The sequence below is a fragment of the Arvicola amphibius genome, chromosome 3, assembly GCF_903992535.2.
Source record: "Arvicola amphibius chromosome 3, mArvAmp1.2, whole genome shotgun sequence".
Taxonomy (NCBI): Eukaryota; Metazoa; Chordata; class Mammalia; order Rodentia; family Cricetidae; genus Arvicola; species Arvicola amphibius.
This window is the reverse complement of record NC_052049.1, coordinates 113,880,874-113,906,739: the sequence shown is the minus strand read 5'-3', so window position 1 is coordinate 113,906,739 and position 25,866 is coordinate 113,880,874. Positions and strand designations below refer to the sequence as shown.

Here is a 25,866-nt window from a genome sequence, read left to right as displayed (position 1 = left end):
CACATGGCAGCTCAAAACTGTCTGAAGATCCAGTTACATTGGATCTGACACCTTCACACCAATGCATATAAAAATAAAGTTAAATAGACCATAAAAAATTTAAAAAAAAATCTTTGAAACTAAAAGAATAGAGAGAAAAAAAGCAGAAATGATTAACAAGCCCCAAGAAGGCTACATTTTAGAGAGCGGGTCTCTGCAGCTGAAGCCTCGTCAGAATGGCTATGTTCTTTGCAGAGAAATAGTCAGAAAAACCCAAATTTTGCATCCCTGTTCCCCATTACCTCTGCCCACTGGGCCTCAATGGTACCATACATGTAGACCAGTGGCAAAAGCCCCACATGCCATGTGGAGATAGGCCAGTAATTTTCCAGGAGACTTTAAAAATAGAGCTGTATAATACATATTTTTACAAGCAAGAAGCTGTTGTCAAGGTTTTTTCTGTTTTACACATCATAGTTCATAGATTATACAAAGGAACCATCAAAAGAAAAATAAATGCAAATTTTCCCCTTAAAAAAAATAGAACACCAGTTACTAGGGTAAATAACAACTAGGTTGAGTGTTTTCCCCCCTGGAAAAAGATGGGAAAAAGCCAGTTTTTCCCAGCATGGGTAGACATTATAAAGCAGGATGTGGCATTTTCATTTCATGATAGTGATTCTGGAAGCTTATTTACACTGTAGGTTCTGAGCTGGCAGTGGACAGTCTCCACTCTTCCTGGCAGTCCTTGTAGTTGTGGGTTGTTCCCACTCAGCCAGAGCAGCACCAGTGCAAGGGGAATGAAGAGGACCCAGCTGAAAAACTGTGACTCGGTATTCTTAGTTTATTGGTTTATGGCTTGTGGGCAGCTGGCTGGGGCCAGCAACACCAGAGGCCCTGCGTGTATCTCCCTCTCCCCATCAGCTAATTCCATGCTTGGCAGGTCCCCTACCTGAAAGCAGTGTATAGAGCATATAGGGATAGGATACAGCGGGTGTCCCAGGAAAATTCAACTCTTCCCACTAACACTGGTTTCATGTCTGTTGTGTTAGAACTCACAGGGAAGAAATGAGTTTGGCCCCTACTACCTAGCCCAAGAACCAGCCTGGGTACCCATGTACTATTGGGAGGGGCAACAGAGAGCAGGACAGAAGACTGCTCTATCAGGAAAGGCGGAGAAGGAGGTAAGGAAGCCCTGAGGCTGCCATCCTTTCTCCAGGCAGCCTAGATACTGAAGGCAATGACACAGAGCCAGAAAGCCCTCTATTTCTTACATTCATGGTTTAATACTAGCCAATGTGTGATGATGCCTTAGCCAAATAAATAGAGGGGCCACTGGAGAGGACAAGAAAGTAATGAACTCACTCAGTATTCCATAAAGATCCTACCACTTTGTACCACTGGGCAAGAAAAGTAAAATAAAAATAAAATCCAGGCAGAAGCAAAGACATCAGCCCTATACCTGCTGAATGAATCTTCAGGATTCTGCCTTTTTGGAGCAGATAGGAGAACTGTCCTGTCTGTTCCTTTTAGCACCTCGTTTGGAGTGAACCTATGCTGGAAAGACAGTCCCCAGCCCTGCAGTATTCTGTTGTCCCATAGGGCACCTGGGACTGTGGGGTTGGGACATTTGGATGTCACTTAGCATGTATAAGCAGGTAAAGACAGATGGAATTAACCAGGTAGGAATTCATCTGTCCAGTGGGACCTTCTCATGAGCACTGTTTCTTGAAGAGAGTTTTGAGCAGAGCTCTTTGGCCAATCAGCCCTTTTCCCCATCTCATTTCAGTTCAGGCTGCAACCACAGACACATTGGGGAATAACACCTCTCTCAGTCAGGATGGGCTTCTGTCTAGGAGATGAGTTTAAACTTGGGACTAAAAAGTGGCTATATTTCTGCCTTTCCTAGCTTTGCTACCAACTTCTTCCTCTGTCTCTGTCCTGTCTCTCCTCATCTTGACTGCCCCCAGGAGTACAAACATTGTATCACATTGGTTTTTGTTTAACTCAAGAAGCAGTCTTTGCACCAGTGTAGGCTTGATTCTGCAGTCCCTAAACTGACAAACTGCATTTTCTCCTGCTGACTTCAGCCAGCAGGGAAATGAGATTGACCCTTTCTCTCCCAGGGTACCACAGGGACACATGCTGGGTAGCCCGAGCATGACACCAGTACTTCTAGAAGGACAGAAAGAATACTTTGGGTTGGATAATCTGAAGGATGCTGGGCAGAGGGTCAGGGCTGAAGCTTCAAGCAGCAGAATTTCCAACTCAAGTTTGAGGTGACTAAAGGTATTCCTGCCACCAGAATGCTGCTTTTTTCCCTCTTCTGTTTCCTACAGGTGTAAGCCCTGTAACCCACCTTGCCAGCTTTCCCTTTTCTTTCAAAGCAGGAGCATTTGGCAGGTAGGTTAGGGTCCTGAGGTGCTCTGGCCACAGGTGCCATCTGTGTATCCAACTTGTGTGACCAAAGGGAACCACCCAGATGTGGTCCAGGGGAATCTCTGTCATCTGCCCACAGGCCTCCTTATTTCAGCAGGGAGATGTCATCAGCAAAGTCATCATGCTGATGGCGCAGGCAGCGTAGGCAGCGCCACTGACATACCATGAGGCAGAGTGGCAACATGAAGAGGGCGCAGATAGCAGCCATGACATAGGCTATGGTCATAAGCGTTGACTCATCTGTCTGTGGAATGTTGTAGCCACAGTCTTCCATGTCTGGTGTAACAAAAGGACCTTCCACTGCTGCTGTCCTGAACTCATCGTGCACTGGAGAAAAAGTGGAGATGAACCAGTAGCTCTTAATGTCATAGAGCAGTTGGGTTATACAATTAAAACAGCTTCCTGACAAGGACCCCTTGGGATCCACCCAAGTGAGTCTGTGCAGAGCCCTTCCTAGAAGGGGAGCCAGTGCTGGGGGGGGGGGGGGGGGGGGAGGTCTGTTTCTCCTTCCAGGACCCTGGAAACTGCAAGGCTTCCTCATTTTCCCTTCCAGTAGAAGTGATACCAAAAAGTCAACAGGTCTGAATTGACCAAAATCCAGCCCCTTACACAAGTAGCCGACTTACCTGTCACCATGAAAGCCCAATCACAAAGTCCTGCCAACTTTCCGTGGCAGCATTTAGCCTCACTGTGGGCAGCCAGCTACCCTTGGAGCTAGGGTTTCCAAGTACCTGCAAAGCTCTGGCTGTTATAGGTTTCCACCAGTGCTTTCCCCGTCAGGCAGGGTTCACCAGAGCAAGCCTTGGCCCTAGCTTTCACACAGTTGACTAGCCAGAGGCAACTATTACTACCTCCAAACAGAAAGGGACCTGGGCATCCTAGCTGCTGTCAGGGAGAACATGACCAGACCGACCCCACACCCTCCTCACTGGTGAGCTCACCGTGGCAAGCACTGACAGCAAAGCCAATTCGCTTCTGGGCACGATCAAAGACCACATAGAAGCCTTCCATGATGACAGCTCCCATAACAGTGCCTGTAGATGACTGTGAGATGGCGAACTTGTAACAGTCGTCTTGGGATGTGGCCACATCCTCCACAGGCCGCAGGTATTGCTAGGGATAAATGGCTACAGGGTGAGAGCATGTCTCCTTATTTCATCCTCCCACCTCTCTCTGCCTCCTAGCCATCTGCACTCAAGCTCTTCCCCAAGCCCTGAGATGTTGAATTTTCCAAGACCCCGTTAGCACTAGACATTCATTTTGCCTTTCAAGTTGTAGGAAGCCATATCTGTTTACACACTCTGTCTTCTTGGCATCCCACTGCCTTAGCTTGGGGACATACCTGAGGAAGAATGGTGATGCGGAAGGACTGATTGGTGACCTCACCCATGAGGTAAAGTGAGATGACTGGGAAAATGTTCCAAGGGGTAGTGCCTGCTTGCCAGCACACCAGCTGCTCCCCTAGCCAAAAGCCATCCGGGAACTTCTCAGTCTATTGACAAGAGAAGAATGTGAGGAGTCAGCCTGTCTCACCACCTCTGTGTTCACAATTGCAGTGACAGTGAAGGTACCAACCACTCTATGCTTTTCTAGGGGAATTTCTACAGTGGCGAAGGTAAACTGGACTAGGGATCGGGAGAAGAAAGTGGGACACTGGGCTCATAAATTTGTGCTAGGGCTACTGAGCTTAGCAGCTCACACTTCCTGTGGGCTCAGAATTTGGAAGGTCAAGGCATGAAGATGTCAAGTTCAAGGCCAACCTGCATCACATTCATGATCCTGTCTCACAAAGAGGAGGAAGGGGAGAAGGAAGAAGAAGGTACCAGCTGAACCAGCAGACCGCCAGTTTCCAAGCGCTCTGAGTGGAAGGCCCTACAGACATCTTTGGCGCTTGCTGAGGAGTGTGACTGTCCCTGACTTGTGACACCATTGTGTCCTTACTGCACTGACCGAGGAGGCTGCCTTGATGGACTTGACTGCAGCTTCAAACACTTTCTTAGGCAAACGAAGGTTGGTGGTGCCGCTGTCCACGATGCTCTTGTCATAGTTGTACTGGGAAGGAGAGCAAAGGGTCAGAAGAGCTTTTCTGAGGAGGAATTGAGAGGGGTGAATCTGAAAGCTAGGCGTCCTGCTAGGGTTGGCATCTCAGCTTTGCATACCTCCTTGGGCAAGTTACTTAACCTCTGTGTACCTGTTTCCTTGTCTCTAAATTGAAGATAAAAACAGTACCTACCTCAAAGGTTTATCATAAAGGATTAACTAAATCAACACGCTGGAAGCACTAAGTAGTTCCTAGCAGATCCCATGCACTTGGTTAAGTATTGACTTCATTACCTTGTGTGGGTAGGTGTTCTCCAAAACTAAACAGAATGCCTTGTGTGGTGTTTGTAACTTCCTCCAGTACTTTTATGTAGTTAGTCTCACTTAACGTACATAGTAATGTAGAGAAGGTTGGCTCACCATGCATGAAGCCCTGGGTTTAAGCGCTAGTACTGCATGGTGGTGTATACTTGTAGAGCACTTGAGTCAGAGACAAGGGACCAGGAGTTAAAGGTCATCTTTAGCTACATAGCAAGTCTGAGCAAGGGACCAGGAGTTAAAGGTCATCTTTAGCTACATAGCAAGTCTGAGGCCAGCATGTGCTGCATGAGACCCTACCTCAAAAAGCCAGAAAAATGGGCCATTGATATCTCAGCAGAAAAGGATGCCTGCTACCAAACATGACCGAGTTCAATCCTAGGAAGACCCGTATGGTGGGAGAGCGGGTTACTGGAAATTGTCCTCTAACCTCCACACACAAGCTGTGGCACATGTGCCCCTGCCCCCCCCCCCCAAGTATTTTAAAAAGAATCTAGGGAATGCGACCCCAAATGCTGGCATTTGGAGTATATGAAACATAGGCACTAACACTTTGGGGTTTTTTTGTTTTTTGTTTGTTTGTTTTGTTTTTAACCTCTGCTTCATAGACAAGGAGACTGACACCCAGGAGTTAGGAGCCTAAAGGCACTTATAACAAACACCAGGGCTAGAGTTGGGAGCTGTCCTACCGTACTGGCCCGAGGCCATGACAGGCAGTGACTAGAGTCCAGACAGGAACTAGTTCCATGGTTTCATTCCTGTACTGTATGTAAGCTACTTGGTCCAGGCTCTGTCCCTTTACCTCAGGGATTGCTGTGTGATTTCTAAGCTTTTGACTTGGTCCAGTCCTGACAGGTCCTGTGCCTCCACCCTTTCCTCCCAACCTTTTGACTCTCACGTTGTGTGGCTAAGCCCTTTCCTCTCCCTTGAAACCCCTTCCGTTTTTTACCTCCTTGCAGTCCATTTTCAGATCTTGACCATTGATCTCCACGCGTACAATGATCACTTCATAATACCACTCCCGCCTGATGGGTGTGTACCAGAGACTGCCTGTGTATAGTGAGTGGTCGATACCGCCAATGATCTAAGAGAAAAAGAGGTGGATACCTATGTCCTAGTACAGGAGGAGAGTGGGTCACCCAAAACCGAGACGTAAGATCAGCCATTTCTCAGGGTGCCAAGATTCTCTGCACATCACCCTTTCTTTCTTCCTTTCTAATCCCATCATGTCCTGTGCATAGTAATTTTTAGTTTAAGTGGGTTCAGGATTATTTGTATCAAAATCCCATAGTCCTTGACAGAGTACTTAAACCTAAGTTAGCACAATAAATGTGGAATGGATTGATTATATGCTGCTTTCATAAGTTTTATTTTCTTTGCTTGTTGGAGAATCACTCATTTCTGTCCTGATTAATAAATAAATGGGCTTGAATGAGTCTGGTGGCATACACCTGTAATTCAGCACTTGGAAATTGGAAGGAGGGGGATGCTGCAAATCTTAGGTCAGCCTGGTCTACATAGTGTGCTCTGGGCCAGCTGAGCTACAGGCTTAACAAGCTCAAATTCCTTGCATACCTGACTATCAGACAACAATCCTAACAGGTCTAATTTTTGTTTCCTTTGAAATGTACCTAATCACTTTCCATGAGTGATTCTGCTCCTTTCAAGAAAAGCAGGGAAGAGACAACTGGGAGAAGGAAAGGAGGGAAGTAAGATTAGAGTATAAAGGGGTTTCTTGATCCTGGCCCTGAGGGAGAGGACACACTCACCATGCTGCCTCCCACTGAGGCTAGTGCCTCAGTCTGGTTGAAGGGAAAGCCAGTGCCACAGAGCTGCAGGGAAAACACATTGGGAATGTGGGTCTGCTTCACCAGTGAGTCAAAGAAGGGCTCCAGGGAGTCGTCGGGCTGTGGCAGAAAGACAGGAGTAAATCCTTGTGCAGGGGCCTAACAGACAGAGGTCAGCTTCCTGCCTATACTCAGGGACAAAGTCAAAACTTAGGGATATTCCTCAGGAAAGATCAACTGAAGGTACTAAGATCTGGCTGAGCAAGGGTAAGAGACATTGCAGTGCAAATAGACAATTTTCATCCATCCCCATATGGTTAACAATTTCATATTTGGAGATAGCATCCTGTACCTATCATGGCTGCTCCCATGACAGTCCCACCCCCTGCCTTGTTTTCAGCCCTTTAGACAAACTGTTCCTCTTCCTTTATGGCACGTGTATGAGTGTGCACATACATGTAGAAACCAAAGGACAACCTTGAACATTGTTCCTCAGAATCTGTGTACCTGTTAAAGATATGTATTGTGTGTGCACTGGTATGTGCACCACAGCATGGGTGTAAAGATGAGAGGACAATGGGCAGGAATCAGTTTGTTCCTTCTGCCACATGGGTCTCAGGCTTGGTGGTAAGGGTTCTTACCCACCAAGCCACCTCACCAGCCCTGACTTGTTTTAAAATTTATTGTTTTTATGGTTATGGATATTTTGCCTGCCTGTATGCCTATGCACTATGCACCATGCATGTGCTTAGTGCCTGTGGAGACCAGAAGAAAGCATTGGATCCCCTGGAACTGGAGTTAACAGGTGGTTGTGAGCTGCTATGTGGGTTCTAGAAATCAAACCTGAGTCCCTTGGAAGAGCAGCAAGTACTCTTAGCAATTGAGCTCTCTCTCCAGCTGCATCCTATCTTGGTTTCTAAGGTGGGGTCTCTCATTGGCTGGGAACTTGTCTAGTAGGCTACATTAAATGGCCAGCAAGCCCCAGGATTTACTTGACTCTGCCTTCGCAGAGTTGGGATTACAAGCATGCACTATTACATCCAGTTACTTTGAAAATGTAGGTTGTGGGGATTAAGTTCTTATGACTGCTAGCTAAGCACTATACTCACTAAGCCATCTCTCCAGTGCCATGTTTACCCTTTCAGTTCTTTCTTCCCCCTTCTCTCGACTCCTTTCTTGTGTGGCATGCAGTGAACAGAGTACAGGCAACAGTGTATAGGTCCAGGCATGGTTCTCACCCTGGCAATCTCAGCATAGGCCAGCCCTAGGATGCCCTCCCAGTTGGAACCATTGATGAAGAACTTGTCCGATTCAGTGATGGCAGCGATGTTGGCACGCACAGTGACGTTGGGGCCATGAGGGATGCTCACCAGGTCAGTGCCCAGCTCCCCCTCCCACTTGCCCTGGGTGTAGGGCACATACACACCCTTTCGGAGGTCTCGGTATGTGCTGGACCTGTAAAAAGAGAGATCTGTGTCTGCAAAGCTACAATGGGTATGTGTCATCAAATATATTCCCAAATGTCCCCTTACCCTACCCACAGCATTCTAGAATCTGCTCAGCAGAACAGCCCTAGACATATTACCCAGAACAGAATGTAAGGCAGCTCTGCAGACAGATGAGCAAGCTGTAGCTGGGGCTTGCTCTTCTGATTCCATAGTTGATATTGTTGGACCTGAAGCTCAGGCCTATGAAGAACAAAATGAGCTTTGTGCATTGTGCCTGCGGCTGCTGCAAAGACAACTATTGGACATCTCCCCCACCCTAGTTCCAGCATGCTCCCAGAGAAAAGGACCATTGACTCTCTTGCTGCCTTGGAGCCCAGCGGTACCATCTGCACCACGGAGAAAGAACCAGGCAGTGTGACTGGAAGCCATGTAACAACTTCTAGAGAAGATCTGAACAAGCATCCCAGCAGAGCAGGATGGACACCACAAGAGGACTTGTACTCATTGCTGTGGGATGCCTCACCTGTGTTTAACCACATTGCTAACCAGGGCTGGGCAGTGATGGGACTGGATGAAGACCTGGAATGAACTATCCTTCCACTGAGCTTACCCACACTCCTTCCCCAACTGTGTTCTTAGGGAAAAAGGAAACAGAACAGCAGTCTGTACTTTCCTACAGGTCCAAGGTGAGGCCATACCTTTCTCACGTCGTCACAGACATGTCTCAAGCCTCCCACATCACTCTTCACTGTCTCTCTTACCTCGTACCACTCTAGCCTACCTGCTACACCAAGTGGAACCCAGCTGGTGGCACTGAGGATGGCACCAAAAGAGGCGATTCAGTGGGGGCCATGAAAGATTCTTTCCTTTGTATTTTTTGGCTTCTTAAAACTCAAAGAGTAAGGTTTTGCTTATGTGGTATATGTGCACAAATGTGCACAGATGAATAGGGGTGTCTTCTGTTGCTCTCCATTTTATTTTTTGAGACAGGATCTCTCTGAGCCTGAAGTTGGCTGTTTCAGCGGGGCTGGCCAGAATGGTCCCAGATCTGCCCATCTCAACCTGCCATTGCCTTCGTTAGAGGCACACGCAGTCTTGTGTGGCTTTTATGTGAGTGCAGCCCTCTTGCTTTCAGTAAGTTCTTAGTCACTGTGCCATCTCCCCAGCCCCTTTTTGGCTTATTTTTTTGAGAGTTGCTATAGAGCCTACATTGGTCTCAGCAATCCTCCAAATGCTGGGATTACTGGTATGTGCCATCATGCCCAGCTCCTTTACATGCTTAAATCATGCATAACTACCCACAGTGGCCCTAGATGAGAACATGGTGAAAGACACTAACCACTGTAACCCGTTCAGCCTTCTAAACTGTAAGCTAAGCCCTCTTTTTTGTTTGTTTTTTGAGACAGGGTTTCTCTGTGTAGCTCTGGCTGTCCTGGAACTCACTTTGTAGATCAGGCTGCCTTGAAATCACAGAGATTCACCTGCTTCTGCCTCCTGAGTGCTGGGATTAAAGACATGCACCACCATGCCTTGCCATCCTAGCTCTCTTGCCTGTCCATACAGAGAATGAGGTGGTTCCTATTCTGCTCTGAGAGCCTTGGGGCTCCTCCCTCCTTCCCTTCCCATGGGAAGCTGCCCCATGTCAGTATGGGAACACTCTCAACCCACCCTTTCCCATACCATGTCTTTTCTCCTGGTCCCAGCTCCCTCCTCTTGCTTCCCCCTCCCTAGTAGGAAGAAAGGCTCTTGTTCTTACACCCTCTCACTCCTTGGAAGATCCCCCACTCCCACCCCTCGCCAGGACTTACAGCTGCCTCTGGTAGTAGCGATGCAGGAAAGGGTGTGGGGCAGCCCCCACTGCAAAGTTACTACTGCCCGTGTCCACCAGGATGTTGAGCTGTCAGAGAAAGGGAAGAGAAGAGACATTGTAGACAGGTGACTCTGGATGCATTGGCCTGTGGTCCCACTGAATTTTGTATAGAAGACTAGTCAGGCTGATACCCCTGTGACTAAGGCCACACAGACGGAATTTGGGGATCCTACTGAGCCTCAGAGACTCGACTTGCTTCTGTCTGTTTAATGCTTGTGTTCCCTATGTCATCTGAGCCACACTGTTTGTACAGCAGTGGCATCTGCTGTAGTTGATCACCTGCAGCTCACCCCTTCCCTTCTCCTGGCTCCCCAGGAGGAAGCCTGGGTCGTCCTCTCTGGGTACGAGAGGGGCTATTCTAGGAGCTGGCACTAGCATGGAAAGATTGGGGGTTGGTGGGTAGCACACTGGCACCCTGATGTGTGGGATCCCATGCCCCATAATGTGGCTTCCCCTTTGTCTGAGGTATTTAAGCTTGTATGTGCCATTGTCAGAGAAAATGGGGATCCAGGAGTCCCATGGCTAAGGGCGGGCAGACAGGTGTCTCTCTGTTCCTTGCTGTGCAGCTCCTTCTCCTAGCATGTTGTCTATCCTGTCCCCTGCTCTTCTCCTTATAACTGGGTCCTCTTAGTGAACGGAATGATACTTTTTCTTTTTAAAGAGGCTTGAACCATTCTCCTTAATGTGTAAAAACCAAAGAGAATATTAAAACTGATGAAAAACCCAAATAAACTCTGTATCATTTGTTTTTAGTTACTCATGCTCATCACTGTAGCTTAACTAATAAAAAGTTTTTAACAGCTTCTTCTATTTGGTCACCTTAGTTAGGATTGTTTAGGGGTTTGGGATTTTTGTTTGTTTGGGGATTTTTTTGTTTGTTTGTTTTTCCAACTTGGAGGTAGCTTCTAGCTCAAACTGGTTGAAGCCACTAACACCTTCACCTGGACAAGCAAAAATATCCAGTAAGTGACTGATATCCCAGAGCCAAAACCCCTGCCTACAAATCATGCCAATGTGTGCATCCTTTTCAAGAGTCATGAAGTTTACACATGTGCAAACCACCCATCATCACCTTTCCTCACCTCCAGTCACTTTCCGTCATGGCTTGCCCTAGCTTTCCGTCATGGTGGCACAGTGCTTAAAAGCAACGCAAGAGGGAGGCTGTGAAAACGTACTTTGGGTTCCTGGTTTCTCTTTTCTCTTTTTAACAGCAAGTCTCCTGTTACTAAGCTTGGCTCTCGAACTCGCCACGTAGCTGAGAGTGACTTTGACTTCCTCGTTCTTCCTCTGCCTCCCGAGTGCTGAGATCACAAACCCGTGCCACCATGGTCGTAGGTCACATTGCTTTGGGTTTTGCCAACATAGTACATCATGTGAAACCTGTTCATCTCACAGCAGCCAAGCAGCAAAGGAAGAAGAAGGAGCCGGAGTTCTGGTATCTCCTCCTGGAGTGTACCCCCAGTTACCTTACTTCCTTCTACAAGCACCAGCTGAAAACACATAGGCCTTTGCTGTGCCACTTAGACCCAAGCTGTAGCAACCCTTATTCTTTACAAACACCCCTCAACCTTATCCTATCTTATCCTATCTAGAGGCAAATTTATTCTGAGGGCTCCCAATCTTCCCATTTAGGCACCTCACAAATAAATTATCTTTGTAAAACTACTTAGTGCCATGACTGGCAGAGTCTAGAGTGCATAGCAGGCCCTGTTATGGTAAGGCGCTGATGGCCTGACCCCCCCCCCCCCCCAGCCACACCAGACCGTTTTTTGTTTATGTGTCTGCCATACCCTAGGAGCAGAGAAGAGGCAGGGCCCTGTCCTCAGGAAAAAGCCTGCAGTCTGTCAATGGAATCTGACTTCCCTAAGTCAGTACCTCTGCTTTTTCTCCATAACCTCAGGGCCTTTGCTTCCTTTCTCAGCAAACTCAACAGAGCTCCAACATACTCACCTTGACCATGTCATCGTGCTCCTCAGCTTGTTTTGTTCAGTCGGCCAGGACCAAGCCCAGCGACTCCGCCATCAGCAAGCAGAGCCTGTGGCTGCGCTGACTGCTTCAGTGCCCACTTTGGTTTCCTGACCTCCCCAAAGACTCCTCTATACTGGTGACCAACCTTCAGACCCTTCCTCAGACCTCCTCCCCAGCTCCCACTTCTGGCTAGGTCCCCATTTCCCTCCCTGCTTCCCCCCACCACACATACTCTGTGCCTCTCCCTGGTCTCTGGGCAGCCACCAGTTAACAGCAGCTGTGCTTTCAAAGAAAATCAATAGAGCCGGGAGGCTCCACATGTCAGATTTCAACCAACTGGGTTAATGGTTAAAAGGCTTCACCTCTTCTGAGGACCCCTTTCCCTACTTTTAGGGCTTAGCTCCTAGCATCAGAAGTGGGTCTCCTCCCGACACAGCCCCTGTAGCCTTGGCATGGAAGGGAGACTGGAATGTGTGCACAGGCCAGCTCTAACAGATTAGCAACATCATTACACTAAAATGGAGCCTTTATCCAGGGACCCCGTTGTCAAGGCCTTTTCCTGTCTCTTCGGGCTGCTCCCTTCTCTACCACAAGGTACCAGTCCTCTCACTGCCTTCCTGTCCCAACCTCAGTCTTCCATCCAAGGAAGGTCTCTCTCAGGCAAATGGAGCTAAGTCCAAGGAAGAACAACCTTCCTCACTTTTGACCTCATACATGCCATATTCCAGGGCTTCAGACTCCTGTTGCTCTTGCTTCTCCCTCTCCACAACAAGATGGGAAACCAGAAGAAGCCACAGACTCCCTCTGTAGCAAGTCTGGCTGTTCCTCCCATGCACGTGGTCCCGCTGCAGCTGAGAAGTGATTTCTAGGCCTGTCTTTCAACATCTCTAACTGAGCCCCCTGGGCAGCTCTTGGCAGCCTCTCCCCTTTATCTAGGTGTAGGCCTGGGGCAGAGGAACTGAGCCTCAGCTATCACATCATCATTGCCAAACAAGAGAGGGGGAAGCAGCTGGGGAGGCCTCCTCTCCTACCTCCCAGGCCTAGGGCCCACCCAGTCTTTCTCAGCCCACTACTCTACCCTCCTGGGCCGAAGACTGCCCCCGTCACTCCTGCTGTCAGGCCCCCAGTTTTTGTCTGAGCTGGGGAGACAACCCCCTCCTTGCTCCTTCGCTGGGCACCTACTCTAGACATGATCTCCTTTCCCTCAGGCAAATTCAACCATCACTTCTGAATTCCTCCCACTGGCCTTTACAAATGCTGAGTTCCTTCATTAAAAACAACACACACCCTCCCAAATCTCACTCCGCCTCCAGCTACCCTCTCTCCACAACCTAAACTCGCAGCCAAGCTGTCTGCCTTTTCTTCACCTCCCACTCTTCCTCAACCCATTCTAAAACTGGGTTTGCTTCTATCCCGCCACTATCAAACAGCACTTACTACAGTCAGCAGTGATTTCACAGGAACAGATACAGGAGAGATCTTTCACATTATGCCCCATGTCACCTCTCAGGTCCCCTCTTGTGTCCCTGAGAGGCTCCTTTCCCTCACAGGCTCACACACCCAGCTTGTCTTTGACTCCCCCCCCCCCACTATTTCCCATGAGCACCTCTAAGCAGGGATGACCAAGGCTGACCTCAAACTGGTCCTCTTCAGTGTTCCCTGTATGAGTAAGTGGTGGCAGCGTGCAATCTTTTCTGTAAGGGCATCAACCTGAGACTCTTCAAATGCCTCCTTTATATCTATCCCTAGTGCTCTCAGTCACCATCCTTCAAAGAGCATCTGTGTCTCTGTTTCTTCCCATCTCCTCCTTTGGCCCAGCTAGCATCACCTCACCCTGGGATATCACAGGACTCCTTAGCCTCAAGTTATATATCATATATGTCGTATGCATAGCATGTGTGCATGTGTATGTACCACGTGTGTGCAGGATAATAAGGAAGTCAGAATAGGAATGTCAGATTTCCTGGAACTGTTGTTACAGATGGTTGTGAGCCATCATGTGAATACTTGGAACTGAACCCTCTTTACAAGCGCGGCCGGTGCTCCTAGCTCTTAAACCACTTAACCATCGCTCCGGCCCCCACTCTGAACTATCTTGACACGTCTGCTGTGGACCTCACCATTCAGTCTCCTGTGTTGTGGCCCAAGTAGCCTTCCCAAGGTTAAGGTGACTAAGTTGCCCTTAGGAGGGCAACTTCCTCTAGCTGTTAAAATGTTTAGCTTGCACACTTCCTTTAGGGCATCTTCAGCCCACCCTGCCTGCGTACTCAGCCTCAGGCAAGTGGCCAAGCCCCCACCACACCTCACTGGCTCCTCCCTACCCACAGAGGGCGCGGCCCAGTCTAGCTCTGACCTTCATCTTTAAGCCTCAGCAGAAATGGGGCTTCATTGGGGACGAAGACTGGGAACTATAAACTTAACCATATGCTTCCTGACCACCTGCCTCTCTGGCTCTCACCTCCTTATGTCTAAGAATTTTAAATCTACAGTGTAGCCCTAGTTAGGTATCCTGGTGCCTGGCCCTGGCAATAGGTCTTTCTTTTCTTTTCTTTTCTTTTTGTGACAGATTTCTCTGTGTAGCCTTTTCTGTCCTGGAACTTGCTTTGTTGATCAGGCTGGCCTCAAACTCACAGAGATCCACCTGCCTCTGCCTCCCAATGCTGGGTTTAAAAGCCTACACCACCACTGCCAGACAATAGGTGTTTCTTGAAAAACTGGTTTCTTGGACAGTGGGGTAGAAAGTCCCCCAGAGGCCCCACCAGAAGCTGTTTAATTTTATGATCTGCCTTCCTTTCTTTACTATTTCCCTTGACTTCACTTGAGAGGCTGGGTTCAGGCCACCTGTATTGTAGCCTTGTCCTTCCTTGTCCCCACGCTTAGGGAGCCCTAGGAGGCCCAAGCCCAGGAGACAGAGCTTGGGGTCAGGACTAGGTCAGTGCCAATCACTTAACAAACAAATGTGCTCCTGGGGGCCTCTGGGAGAAGGCGGCTTCTAGGGAAGAGCTAACGAGCCCCACAGGGAAAGGCACACCTGCCCAGGTTCAGGCTGCTGTGTTCAGCAGTAGATCTCAGCTGATGCAGGGAATGTGAGGCTGGCAAATTTAAAGTGGGCTCCATTCCCATAGGACTTACCCCCACAGAAAGGGATAGCTCAGAACTTTCTGGATGAAAGGAGCCTTCCAGAGCCTCTATCTCATGACCTGGAGAGATGGGTTGTTTCTTTTAAATAATACTAGATTATTACGAACTGTTGATGTAGGCTAGTGGTTAGCACTTGCCTAGCACGTACAAGAGCCCAGGTTCTATCCTCAGTATAACAAAAGAGTAAACAAACCTCCCCTGCCCCATAAGTTTTCCTGGCGGCCTAGCCCAGGCTCTGCAACCTTTGGAGGGCAGAGGTTCTCCCTCCAAGTCTTCCTTCCAAAGAAGACATGTTTCCTTCGGTGTACACCTCCAAGCTGAGGGTTAGCGAGAACAAACCTTCGGTTTAATACTAACATGGGGGGAAGGCTTTCTTCCATTTTGAAGAGAAGGAAACAGACCCAGGGAGTGTGAGCCACGTGGCCATTTTACAAACAAGCCACAAAGCCAGTACCAGCCTCTGCTGGCTCTAACTAACCCTTTAGCATGGCCTTTCGTCTTCTTGACTTTCTGGTCCCTCCCACCTGGAGAGGAAGTGTGTGGTAGAGGGTTACACTGACGATTCTGTACAAGTCTTTATGTGATTCTCTCCACAGTGACTCTGGGCTTGGCCGGGGTGGCGGGGGGGGGGGGGGGGGGAATCGGCAAAGGCACATGGAGGCTGATGAGGCTCTCGCACATGGTCTTAGTACCCTAGCCAGTGAGTCTGTGTGGCAGCCCAAGTCTTTCTTGCCTCCATAAGAACATCGTGAGCCACAAACCTAGCAGGCAGGGGCAATTCAGCCTCTAGTTGACTTGCCAGCTGTGTGTAGCCACATGAATGAATTCAAACAGGAGGACCTCAAGGCAACCTATCTGAATGAAATCCTGGGACCCTTGACACTGAGGGCTACTGACTAACCCCAGGTCACTCCCAGGAGCTTCTCTTGCCACTCTCCCCTTCCTCACTGTGGTTCTTGTGATGTCTCTAAAGAGAGCGCTGACCTGGCCCGGGCTCCTCTCCTTAGCCTGTTCTCCGGCGGTGTGGTGTGCCTGACACCGGGTCAACTTTCAGGTCATGGTCAAATACCCTATCTCTCAAGGGTCTGCCAGATGGAGCTCCTCTTCTTGCAGGTCCTCAGCACCACCTGGCTTCTCCGGTTATCACTTCCACTTAATCATTAACTCGCTGCTTGCCCATCCCAAGATGCTCCTAGGAATGGAGCGGCTGTTACCTAACTATTACCTGGCCCCAGCAAGTGTTCACGCTGCTTTATTTATTTATTTATTTATTTTTTTTGAGACACGGTCTTTCTCTGCAGAAAAGGCAAGGCTGGAAGGAACCTCTCTGTAGTCCAGAATGGCCTCAGACTCATGGCAATCCTCCTGTATCTGTCCACACTTGCTAGAGTTACAGGCATGCACCACCATGCCTGGCTGACTTCTTACACTGACAGTGAGTCTCATTTCCTGCAGTCGGTTCCCTAAGACCCTCTAGATGACAGGTGTTAAACTCAGGGCCTTAGCAGATCAGGGCGTGGCCATGACAACTGCAGCTCACCATGCCAGTGCACAGAGCCGTAATCTCCTGGGGGGGGGGGTGCCTCTGTGTTTCTTAGAGCAGCCATGGCCTGCTTGCTCTCAGCCCTTGCTAAATAGATTCATCAACTCTCTTGAGTAGACACATGTCCAAACCCAAGAAAAGGGACAAGGAAGGGCACAAGGAGCCTGAAGTTAGCAGCTAAAAATGGCTTTTGGCCAACAGCTCACTCCTGCCTCAGACTGCCCTGTACCTGCGCCCTGCTCAGCTCCCTTCTGTTTTAGCAAGGCAGCTGACAGACTGCCTACTCTAGTTAAGCCTCTGCTTTCTTTGCTCTCCAGGCAGCAGCTGGTACCTGGGATCAAGCAGCACTTACCCCAGCTCAGGCCAGCTTTTGGTTTTTTTGTTTTTCTGGTTTTCTTTTACAGGACAGGGTTTGTCTGTGTAACAGCCCTGGCCATCCTGGAACTCTGTAGAACAGACTGGCCTCAAACTCACAAAGATCCATCTGCCTCTGCCTCCAAGTGCTGGGATTAAAGGTGTGCACCATCACTGCCTGGCTCAGGTCAGTTTTTTAAGAGACCCTAAAGGAATTGGGTCACCCCAAACTAAACTCATCTAGTGTACCCTTTCCTCTCTGGCCATGGCATTCTTTTCTTTTGGTCTCTATCAGTGCTTCCTATTAGGTGGGGTGACAGAGTCAAAAACTATCAAGTCTAAGCGACACAATGACTTTTTTTGTTTTGTTTTGTTTTTTGTTTTTTGTGAAGCCCTAGCCATCCTGGAACTCACTTTGCCAACCAGGCTGGCTTCGAACTCACAGAGATCCGCCTGCCTTTGCCTTCCAAGTGCTGGGATTAAAGGCGTGCGCCACCACCACCATGATGGCTTTGAAACTTTACTCTGGTGCTTGGGGTGGGACTCAAGGCCTCTACCAGAGCTACATTCCCAGCCCTGTGCTGGTTCCTGAAGCCTCTTTTGTACCTTCATTCTCTGTAGAGCTCACCTGAAAAGCCCTTTCCCATAGCAGCTCTTAGCTACCTGGTTCCCTCAGACAGTGAATCCTTCCTCTGGCTTAAGCTCAATTTCTGGTCCTTGAGTCATGCTCACCTACTGGGGGAAGCAAGGAGTCACCTCCTCTGTTCCCTGGCAAAATCTCCATAGGCCCTGAAAAGGAATTAGTGGTGGGGGGGGTCACTGACCCTGAGGGGACACCCCAGCAAAAAACAAAACAAAACAAAACAAACCCCCCAAAACAAAAAAAAAGCCAGTCATCCTGGCCACAGTGGGGTTCCAGTGGGCAGTGGCAAGGGCAACTACAGGCTGATAGAAGTCCCGTCCTGGAGGTCAGAGAGCCTAGGAGCCTCCACTCACTGGGTCAAAATGCTCTTGAGACTAAGGACTTAGCATCCTTCCTCAGAACACCCCCCTCACCCTTCTAAGAACCAGCAGGAACCAGTTTGCCAACGTCAGAGGATGCCTTCCACACTCTGGGCTCTCCTGCTAGAATGTCACTCTGGAACGCAGAATACGGCTTGGCTTTTGCCCAGTCACCACTGAGAGGGTGTACAGCAGAGAGAGACTTGAGTCATGGGGGCTTCTCTGGGAGAGCTCTTCCTGAATTTCAGCTACAGTTTTCTACTTTGCTTTTTACTAGAAATGTCTAGAAATGCTCAGAGGACATCTTTCTCAGTACTCTCCTCTCCCAAATGAATCTATCTTTCTTTAGCTGGGAGGGCAGACGAGTGCATGTAGCCCAGCCCAGGAAGACCACCGTTTCTGATGCTTTTCTCCCTCCGTGTCTACACCTAATATCCCTCCTCTTCTCCCTCAGCGTCTACACCTAATATTCCTCCTTTAATCATCATCGTCCTCTTTTTCTCACTATTCTCTCAAAGAACAAGGTCATGTGGTGACTCTGTGGGTGACTTCCAAGTCTACCTGTTGAGTCCCAGCTCCCACCAGTTTCCAGATGCCCATGGCCAGCTGTCGCCAGGTTCACCCATAAGGACATCTCTCCACCATCTCCAAGGCCGTCAGCACGCTCAAGACTCTAAGATGGAAATTACCTGAGTGCTGGTCCTTGGACTTGAACTCCAGCTCTGTTCCTCCTAGCTGGGTACCTTCACAAACCCCCTCAATCTCTGTTGGCCTCAGTTTCCTTATCTCCCAAACTCGCAGACTCATACCTAGGCCTCATCATTAAGCCAGAAAAGTAACCATGGAAGCCAGGCACAGTGACCCCACCTATATCAATCCCAGGAGGCTGAGGCAAGAGGATTATTACAAATTCCAGGTCAGTCTGGGCAGTATAGTGAGTTCTAGTACAGCCTGGAGTATAAGGGTAAGTAAGATGCTGTCTCAACGGGCTCCCCTGGCCCCATAAAGAAAAGAAAATAACTATGTATGGAACTTGGTAAACCGTATCAGGTTTTAAGAGCTTGCCCCTTTGCCGTTTGCCTGTACAAACAAGCTGAGAGGTTAGGGAAAAGGGACCAAGACCTTCCCTTGCCCTTCCTCTCAGCCCTTGACTCACAGGGACGGAACAGGGCTGGTTCAATTGCAGTGTGACTGCTGGCATCCTGAGACCTTCCCTCCTTCCTCCCCTCACCGCCACCACCCTCGCCAGGCCCTGGTCTCCAAACCAGATGCTTGTCTCTCACAGTACCCTATCCAAGCCCTCCTCCACACTAAAGTTGTTTTCCTGGAAGCAAAATTAGACACCACCATCCCTCTCTCACAGGCCTATGAGGTCTGCCAGCTGCTTCCAGCACGAGGCCCCAACTCCACACAGCCCCACAGCATCCTTACAACTCCGGGCTTCTCACCACAGCTTGTGCACCTCTTCCTGACGCGTCCCCTCCCACCTCTTTATAGAGCCGAGCAGCGAGCCTCCACCCTTTGCTCAGTGCGGTTCCGGAGACTCACTGTTCTTGGATGCCACTGGTGTTTCTACATTTGCGTTTCCCGCCTGATTGTAAGCTCTCCTCGACAGGTGCTCAATAAATATCTATCATCCTGAGTTGACTGTCACCAGGTTTTCTTCCTAACAAATTATTCTTTGGGGTTAGAGGTCAACGATGCTCATCCCAGCACAGTGAGATACATCTTTTCATTTTTTTGAAAGTGAAAATGAGGCAGGATAGGAAACACGGGAAATTAACGAGGTGTGGTCCATGCCTGGGATCTCAGGTTCTCAAACACTCTACTGGCTGACTTAGCTCCATAACCCCCACTCACCTTTGTAAAAAGTTTATGTCTCTCTCAGTGGTACTGTCCTTATAGCTACATTAAAACATTTTCCTTCTATGCAGCTGAAAATAGCTATATTTTCACTTATGATCCTCTTGCCTATACATCCCAAGTGCTGGGTGCACTAGTGTGCCCCACCCCTGTATATGTTTAAAACCTTTCTTAATAATAAACCCCAGTTTTGGATTGAGGATGCAACTCATTTGGCAGAGTGCTTATCTAGCATGCTTGAATCCCTGGGTTCGACCCCAGCATCCTCTGAACCAGGTCTGTGGGTATACACTTATGATCCTACTAGAGAGGTGGAAGCAAGAGGAGCAGAAATTCAAGATCATCTCTATCTATTTAATGAGCTTGAAGCCAGCCTAAGCCACAGCAGTTGATAGTGGGGTCGAACCCAGGACCTCACTCATGCTAGCGGGTGCTGTGCGACTAACTAGCGCCCCCCCCCCCTCGACAGGTTCTTGCCAAATTATCCAAACTGCCTTGAACTCACTTTGTAGGCCAGGTTAAGTCTTGAACTTGTGATCCTGCTGCCTGGTGAGATGGCTCAGTGGCTGAAGGTGCTTGCAGCCAAGCCTGACAAGCTGAGTTTGGCCTGAAACCCACATGGTGGAGCTGGCTCCTACAAGTTGTCCTCTGACCTCCGCATTCAGGTTGTTGTACGTGTACACACATACACTAAATAAATAATAAATAGCCAGGCGGTGGTGGTGCACGCCTTTAATCCCAGCACTCGAGAGGCAGAGGCAGGTGGATCTCTGTGAGTTAGAGACCAACCTGGTCCACAAGAGCTAGTTCCAGGATAGTCTCCAAAGCGACAGAGAAACCCTGTCCCGAAAAACCAAATAAATAAATAATAAATAAGTGTCAAAGAGAAAGGCGATGAACTTCAAGTTGTGTGGTGCTGGGGTATGAACGCAGGGTCACGGGCATGCTAGGCTAGTGAGCTACCACTGAACCACATCCCTAGTCCCAAGAGCTTGAAGCCTGATGAAGGAAACAAACACTAACAATGGTCAGGGAGACAGCACAGAGAGGGAGGCTCTCGGCAGACTAGTCAAGACAATAGTATTGTAGGAGGAACAAGGAGTGAGGCCAGGTCTCAGCTTACCGACCACCTGACCAGTGACTTAACCTGCACAGCCCTATTTCTTCTTCCGGGAGCTGTGAAAAACGTGGAGTTTTTATATATATTGCAGAAACAAAGAACAAATAAACAACATAAAAGAATAAAGCCGGTATCGGTGGCACATGCCCTTAATTCCAGCATTCGGGAGGCAGATGCAGATGGATCTTTGTGAGGTCAGCATTTTGGGGGGGGGGGGGGGCAGTGTGTTTCTACATAGTAAATTCAGGTCAGCCAGGGCTGCAGAGTGAGGCCCTGTCTCAAAAACAAGCAAAGCAACATACCAAAGTAAGTAAGAAGCTGGGTGTGGTGGCAGACACTTCGTGTCGCACTGCTCTGAAGGCTGGGGCAGAAGGCTCATGGGTTGTGCCTAGCCAGGGCTGCGTAGCAAGGTGGGAGACATGCAGCAAAGCAAACTGCCCAAGATATGCAGACTGGATAAAAACCAAACCAAACCCCCAAAACGTGCATGTTTCAAACCACATCCTCCATCCTCTTCCACCAACAGTCTTGTTTCTTTCAACATTGCCACATCAGAATCACGAAGTCAACCCTGATGCCTTCCTCACCCTTCACATGACGTCACAAGCCCTGACACTCCTGGCCTCCAGGTCTCTCTCTCATCACAGCCTCATGCTGTCTTCTCCACAGCACCTATCCCTGAACTGTTGTGAGCTTCCTGCCTCCCGTAGCTCTATATTCCATTCTCCCTAAAATTCAGACATCTGTTTGCTTGCTTTATATCATTTTCCACTACAGATGATTTCAATTTTCCCCTCAGAGCTGAAGTCTAAACCAGATAGCTTGACATTTAAGGCTTTTTGACATTTTGGCTCAGTTTTATTTACCTAAACTGATCTGGTCTCAGCATAAACCTGTAATACCAACTAGCTTGGCTTTCCCTTGTCTCCTGAACAAACACACATAAGCTCAAATACACAACTCATTCTCTCATTTATCTCTGGTCCCTCGTAGTCTGTGGGCCAGAGTGGGAAGCAGGCAAGAAGCAATTACAGTGTGTTGGGAGAGGTGCCAGCTCCTGACCGGGAACGGCCTCACTCCTTCCCATTCTCCAGGACCACACTCAGTGCGCACCTACTCTGTGAAGTACCTTGGGGCAACTCTACCTTCAGCATCCATCTTTGTACCTCTATACGTCAGTGCCTCTCAAGCTTAAGACACCCAGAAATTTTGCCTCTCAGGGTTTAGGGTGGGGTCATGAGAGTTTCCATCTTTAACAGGTTCTAAAGACAAGAATGTACAGACCATCCCTTTTATCAAGGCTATGAATGACCCGAAAGGAGTACTTATATTTCACTTCCTTTCCGCAGAAGGTGTATCTTCCATTTCTTTGCAGACCAGACCCCCAAGCACAGAAAGCACCCCTCCAAATTCCACATTTCCTTGTCCACAGAACTCTGCCCTCTTCACTCCCATTTCGGGCTTCTGATAGCCCCATCGGATAAGAAGAATGCTCATTCTTCCCACAGGCAGCAGAGGGGAGGAGCAAAATACTTACAGAGCAGAGGCTGGCTGGACTAGGGTCTGGGGCAGGTACAACTACACAGTGCCTCAACTCAGGGTTCCCAGGGCGGGTATGCAACCTCCAGCCTCCCTAATCCGGCTTCTAGTCAGGGGCAGGGAGGTACTGACCAACCCCAGACAATTACACTCTGCCAAGGGCTGTGTAGGAAGGAGTACCTACACATCTCACGGGACCAGGGAAATACAGCAACTGGTCGCGCAGTTCCAAACGTAGTCAACGCGTTGGCCCAGATTTTAGGCCTCATTGCGTGGTACGGGAGAGGCAGAGGTGGCTGGGCCAGTTAAGGAGAAGGAGGTAATGTTTATTGGAGGTCACTCAACCCAGTGCTTTCTTCTAGGCGGCTCTGCTAAGTGGTTTCATTTAATCCTCACAATTATCTTGCAAAGGAGATCTCATTTCCCACATTTTAAAGACAAGGCAATAGTCAATGAGAGGTTATATAAATTGCCTTAAGGCCACACAGCGATGAAAAGACAAAGCCGTGGGTGGTAGGCAGAGCCCAGGTTCCTCCCATGCCTGACCATAAAGTCCTTGCTGGTTGTATCACAGACACGTGCTTTTGCACAGCTCTAGAGTCCCGTTGCCTTCCGTTGGCTCAGACTGAATTCTAGCTCTGGCTTAGCGTCTGTACTCAAACTCTGTACTACTTCTGGGAAGTTATGATGAACAGCAAAGAGGAGGGGTGACTGGGGGAGACCAGAACTGCAGAACACCCAAAGCAAGGCTGAGTGTCGTGGACCCAATAAGGCTGGCTTCTGTCACGTAACAAGAAAGTAGGTGTTTGTGGTTCTCCCATATCCGACTGTCTTGAGTTAAAGGAAGTGTGATTGTCTCTTCCCTGACCCCCACACACTTCCACCTTTCCACACCCTCCAGGGACTGGAGCCACTGAGGGTAGCTCAAAGAGACACACAGGATCAGATTCAAGGTGACACCTGGAAACGTAGGCAGAATCACACTGCCACCAGTACCCAGACTCGCTCACAGAGGCGGCAGATGCACTCAGAGGTCAGCCAGGAACCCCACATGGAAGGTAGCTGTCTCAAGCCCACACTCCCAGTAGGCACAGGCAGAGGACACAACCTCCACCAGCCACCTTGGAGGTACCTTGGCAACTGGGAAAAATGGGGATAGTGGAAAGTGTTTCCTCCAAGGCTGTTTTCCCCTCCATCCGGAGCCATTCTCTGGCTTCTTTACGAGGTTATCATTCCTCAGACTAGTTCAGTTCCCCTCTGGCCACGTTCTGAGGCACTGGTGGGGGAGGGGCTGGAGTGCGGGGAGGGGCTGGAGTGCGGAGAGTGGGAGTGGGGGTAGAAGAGGAAGGGACTGGGAGGAAGCCAGAGTCTACCAGCACTTGGAGGCTACGTGGACGTAGGCATGGCTCTCACTTGGCTGGCTTGTGGCAGCCGGGACTGGGAGTTAGGAGCTGATTTATCCAACTGGTGCTAGGATTCTTGGGTTCTCAGAAGATGATGGTGGGGGCCTTAGATTCCCCCAGAACACTAAAGGAGAAGGGGAGAGTTGGGTGATGGGAGATGAGACTCCAGCTTGGCCAGAGCCAGAGGGGTGCTGACACCTGTTAGTGTCCCTGTGCCTGGCCCTTCCCCAGGGTCAGGTGCTACCACTGAAGTGTTTTTCTTATGGGGAAGGTTGGAGCAGTGAGAGGACAGGAGTCAGCCCTGGGACAGGGACGCCAGTGAACGGAGTTGGGAAAGGGGGAAGACTACTCCTACGCGACCCTGGAGGAACAGCTTGGGAAAGGGCCTGTCCTGCGGCACCCATCGGATAGGACATCTTCCTGCTGCTTCCCTACCCAGTCACCCCTCTATCCTGCAGAGAGGAGGGCTGCAAGGCCTGAACACCTTACCGTCTGTGGGGGGCTGCCCACGGTCATCTCCACATAGTAGCCCTGGCCGGACTTGCCCCTCAGGTTATCCACCATCTCCACAAAGCTGCCTCTCCGGCCAGGCTCCTCGGATTCCTCGTCGGTCTCCCGAGGCAGTCTCAGGCCCAGGGGTGGCCCTGCCAGGCCGCTGCGAAGGGGCAGCCGGATGCCGAGATGGGTGCCCTGGGCAGGTAGCATTCCCGAGCCCATCCATAGTAGGAGCCAGCGCAACGCCGGGGCCATGGTGAGCCCGGGCCTTGTGGCTCCGGTTGGCGACGGTCCCTGTTGCCTACCCCTATGTCTGGGTGGTGGTGGTTTCTCTCTCTCAGGAAAGCGGCCTTGGAGGCATCAGGACTGCATAGCCCACAGGCTCCTCACTCAGATCCCGGTCCAGGCGGCGGGGAGCGGGCAGGAGAAATCCGCAGCGCACCAGAGGAGAGAACCGTAGCTTACTACATCTGGACGGCGGCAGCCAGCTTCAGCGGGGAGCTCGGGCCCCTCGGGGGGCTGGGAGGGGCGGGCATGGCGATTTGAGCCCACAGCTTTCAGGGTCTTCCAGGCGGGGTCGGCAGCGAGAGGACGGACAGGGTCTCTCGGCTCCTGCGGCCGGGTCGGCTGCTCAGGCCACCATAATCCAGCTCCCGGTTCCCAGCACCCAGGAAGGCTGGGGAGGCGGAAAGACTTGTGGCGGTGGCTGTCAAAGCCAAAGGGTTTTTGCTTTTCCCTGGGATCGCTGGGAAGTGTAGTCTTCCCATGGCAGCCAGCCCAGCTTCCGGGGCCGAGAGGGGTCTGGGATGCCCTCTGCCGAGATGGAGTTCACTCTGCAGGATCCATCCTGGTGGGAGCGCGTTCCCAAAGCGCTGGCAGAGCAAGAAGAAACCAGTATTACACCTCTCATCTGCTAGTCCTTCTTTAATTTTATTAATTCATTCATTCTTTTCCTTCCCTTCCTTCCTTCCTTCCTTCCTTCCTTCCTTCCTTCCTTCCTTCCTTCCTTCTTTCCTTCCTTTTTTTTTGGATACAGGGTCCTGTAAACACACCATTCAGTGTAGGCTAGCCTTGACTACCTCAGCCTCCTGAATCAGCATTGACTGAGTTCCCTCCTATGCCTGGTATAGGGCAACAAAAAGATACACAGATCCCAAAAGAGATTCCACCAGGGAGAACTGTGATTTTTGCACAGTGTGGTGTTAAGAATTTGGGGTATGAGACAGATGGGGCATATTCCTTTAACCTGAACAAAGGCAGGAGAATTTGCTAATTTGAGAGCAGTTTGGTCTACATAGTTAGTTCCAAGATATCCAGGACTACACAGAGAAACCCTGCCTCAAAAACCAACATACCAGGGTGGTGGTGGTACACGCCTTAAATTCCACACTCAGAGGCTGAGGCAAGAGGATCTCTGTGAGTCTAGTCTACAAGTGAGTTCCAGGACAGCCAGAGCTATATAGAGAAGCCCTGTCTTGAAAAACAAACAAAAAACCCAAACCAAAGCAAACCAAAACGAAAAATAAAAAATAGTATATATGTGTGTGTGTGTGTGTG

At 49.6% G+C, this 25,866-nt stretch overlaps 1 protein-coding gene and 1 long non-coding RNA gene across 2 annotated transcripts; one reads left to right on the top strand and one right to left on the bottom strand.

Annotated features, from left to right (window-relative positions):
- Positions 1–27: 27 nt before the first annotated feature.
- LOC119809047 lies at positions 28–9,479 on the top strand. The gene is made up of 2 exons (XR_005284613.1): positions 28–4,971; positions 5,021–9,479. It is a non-coding gene; the product is annotated as an uncharacterized LOC119809047 (long non-coding RNA).
- Bace1 (beta-secretase 1) lies at positions 801–25,004 on the bottom strand. Its single transcript, XM_042054651.1, has 9 exons — positions 24,304–25,004; positions 9,820–9,908; positions 7,802–8,018; positions 6,546–6,683; positions 5,726–5,860; positions 4,369–4,470; positions 3,761–3,910; positions 3,360–3,531; positions 801–2,745 (listed from the first exon to the last, which is right to left on the bottom strand). Exons 1-9 carry the CDS (start codon positions 24,562–24,564, stop codon positions 2,504–2,506), a joined length of 1,506 nt encoding a protein of 501 aa, XP_041910585.1. The 5' UTR covers positions 24,565–25,004; the 3' UTR covers positions 801–2,503.
- Positions 25,005–25,866: the final 862 nt, after the last annotated feature.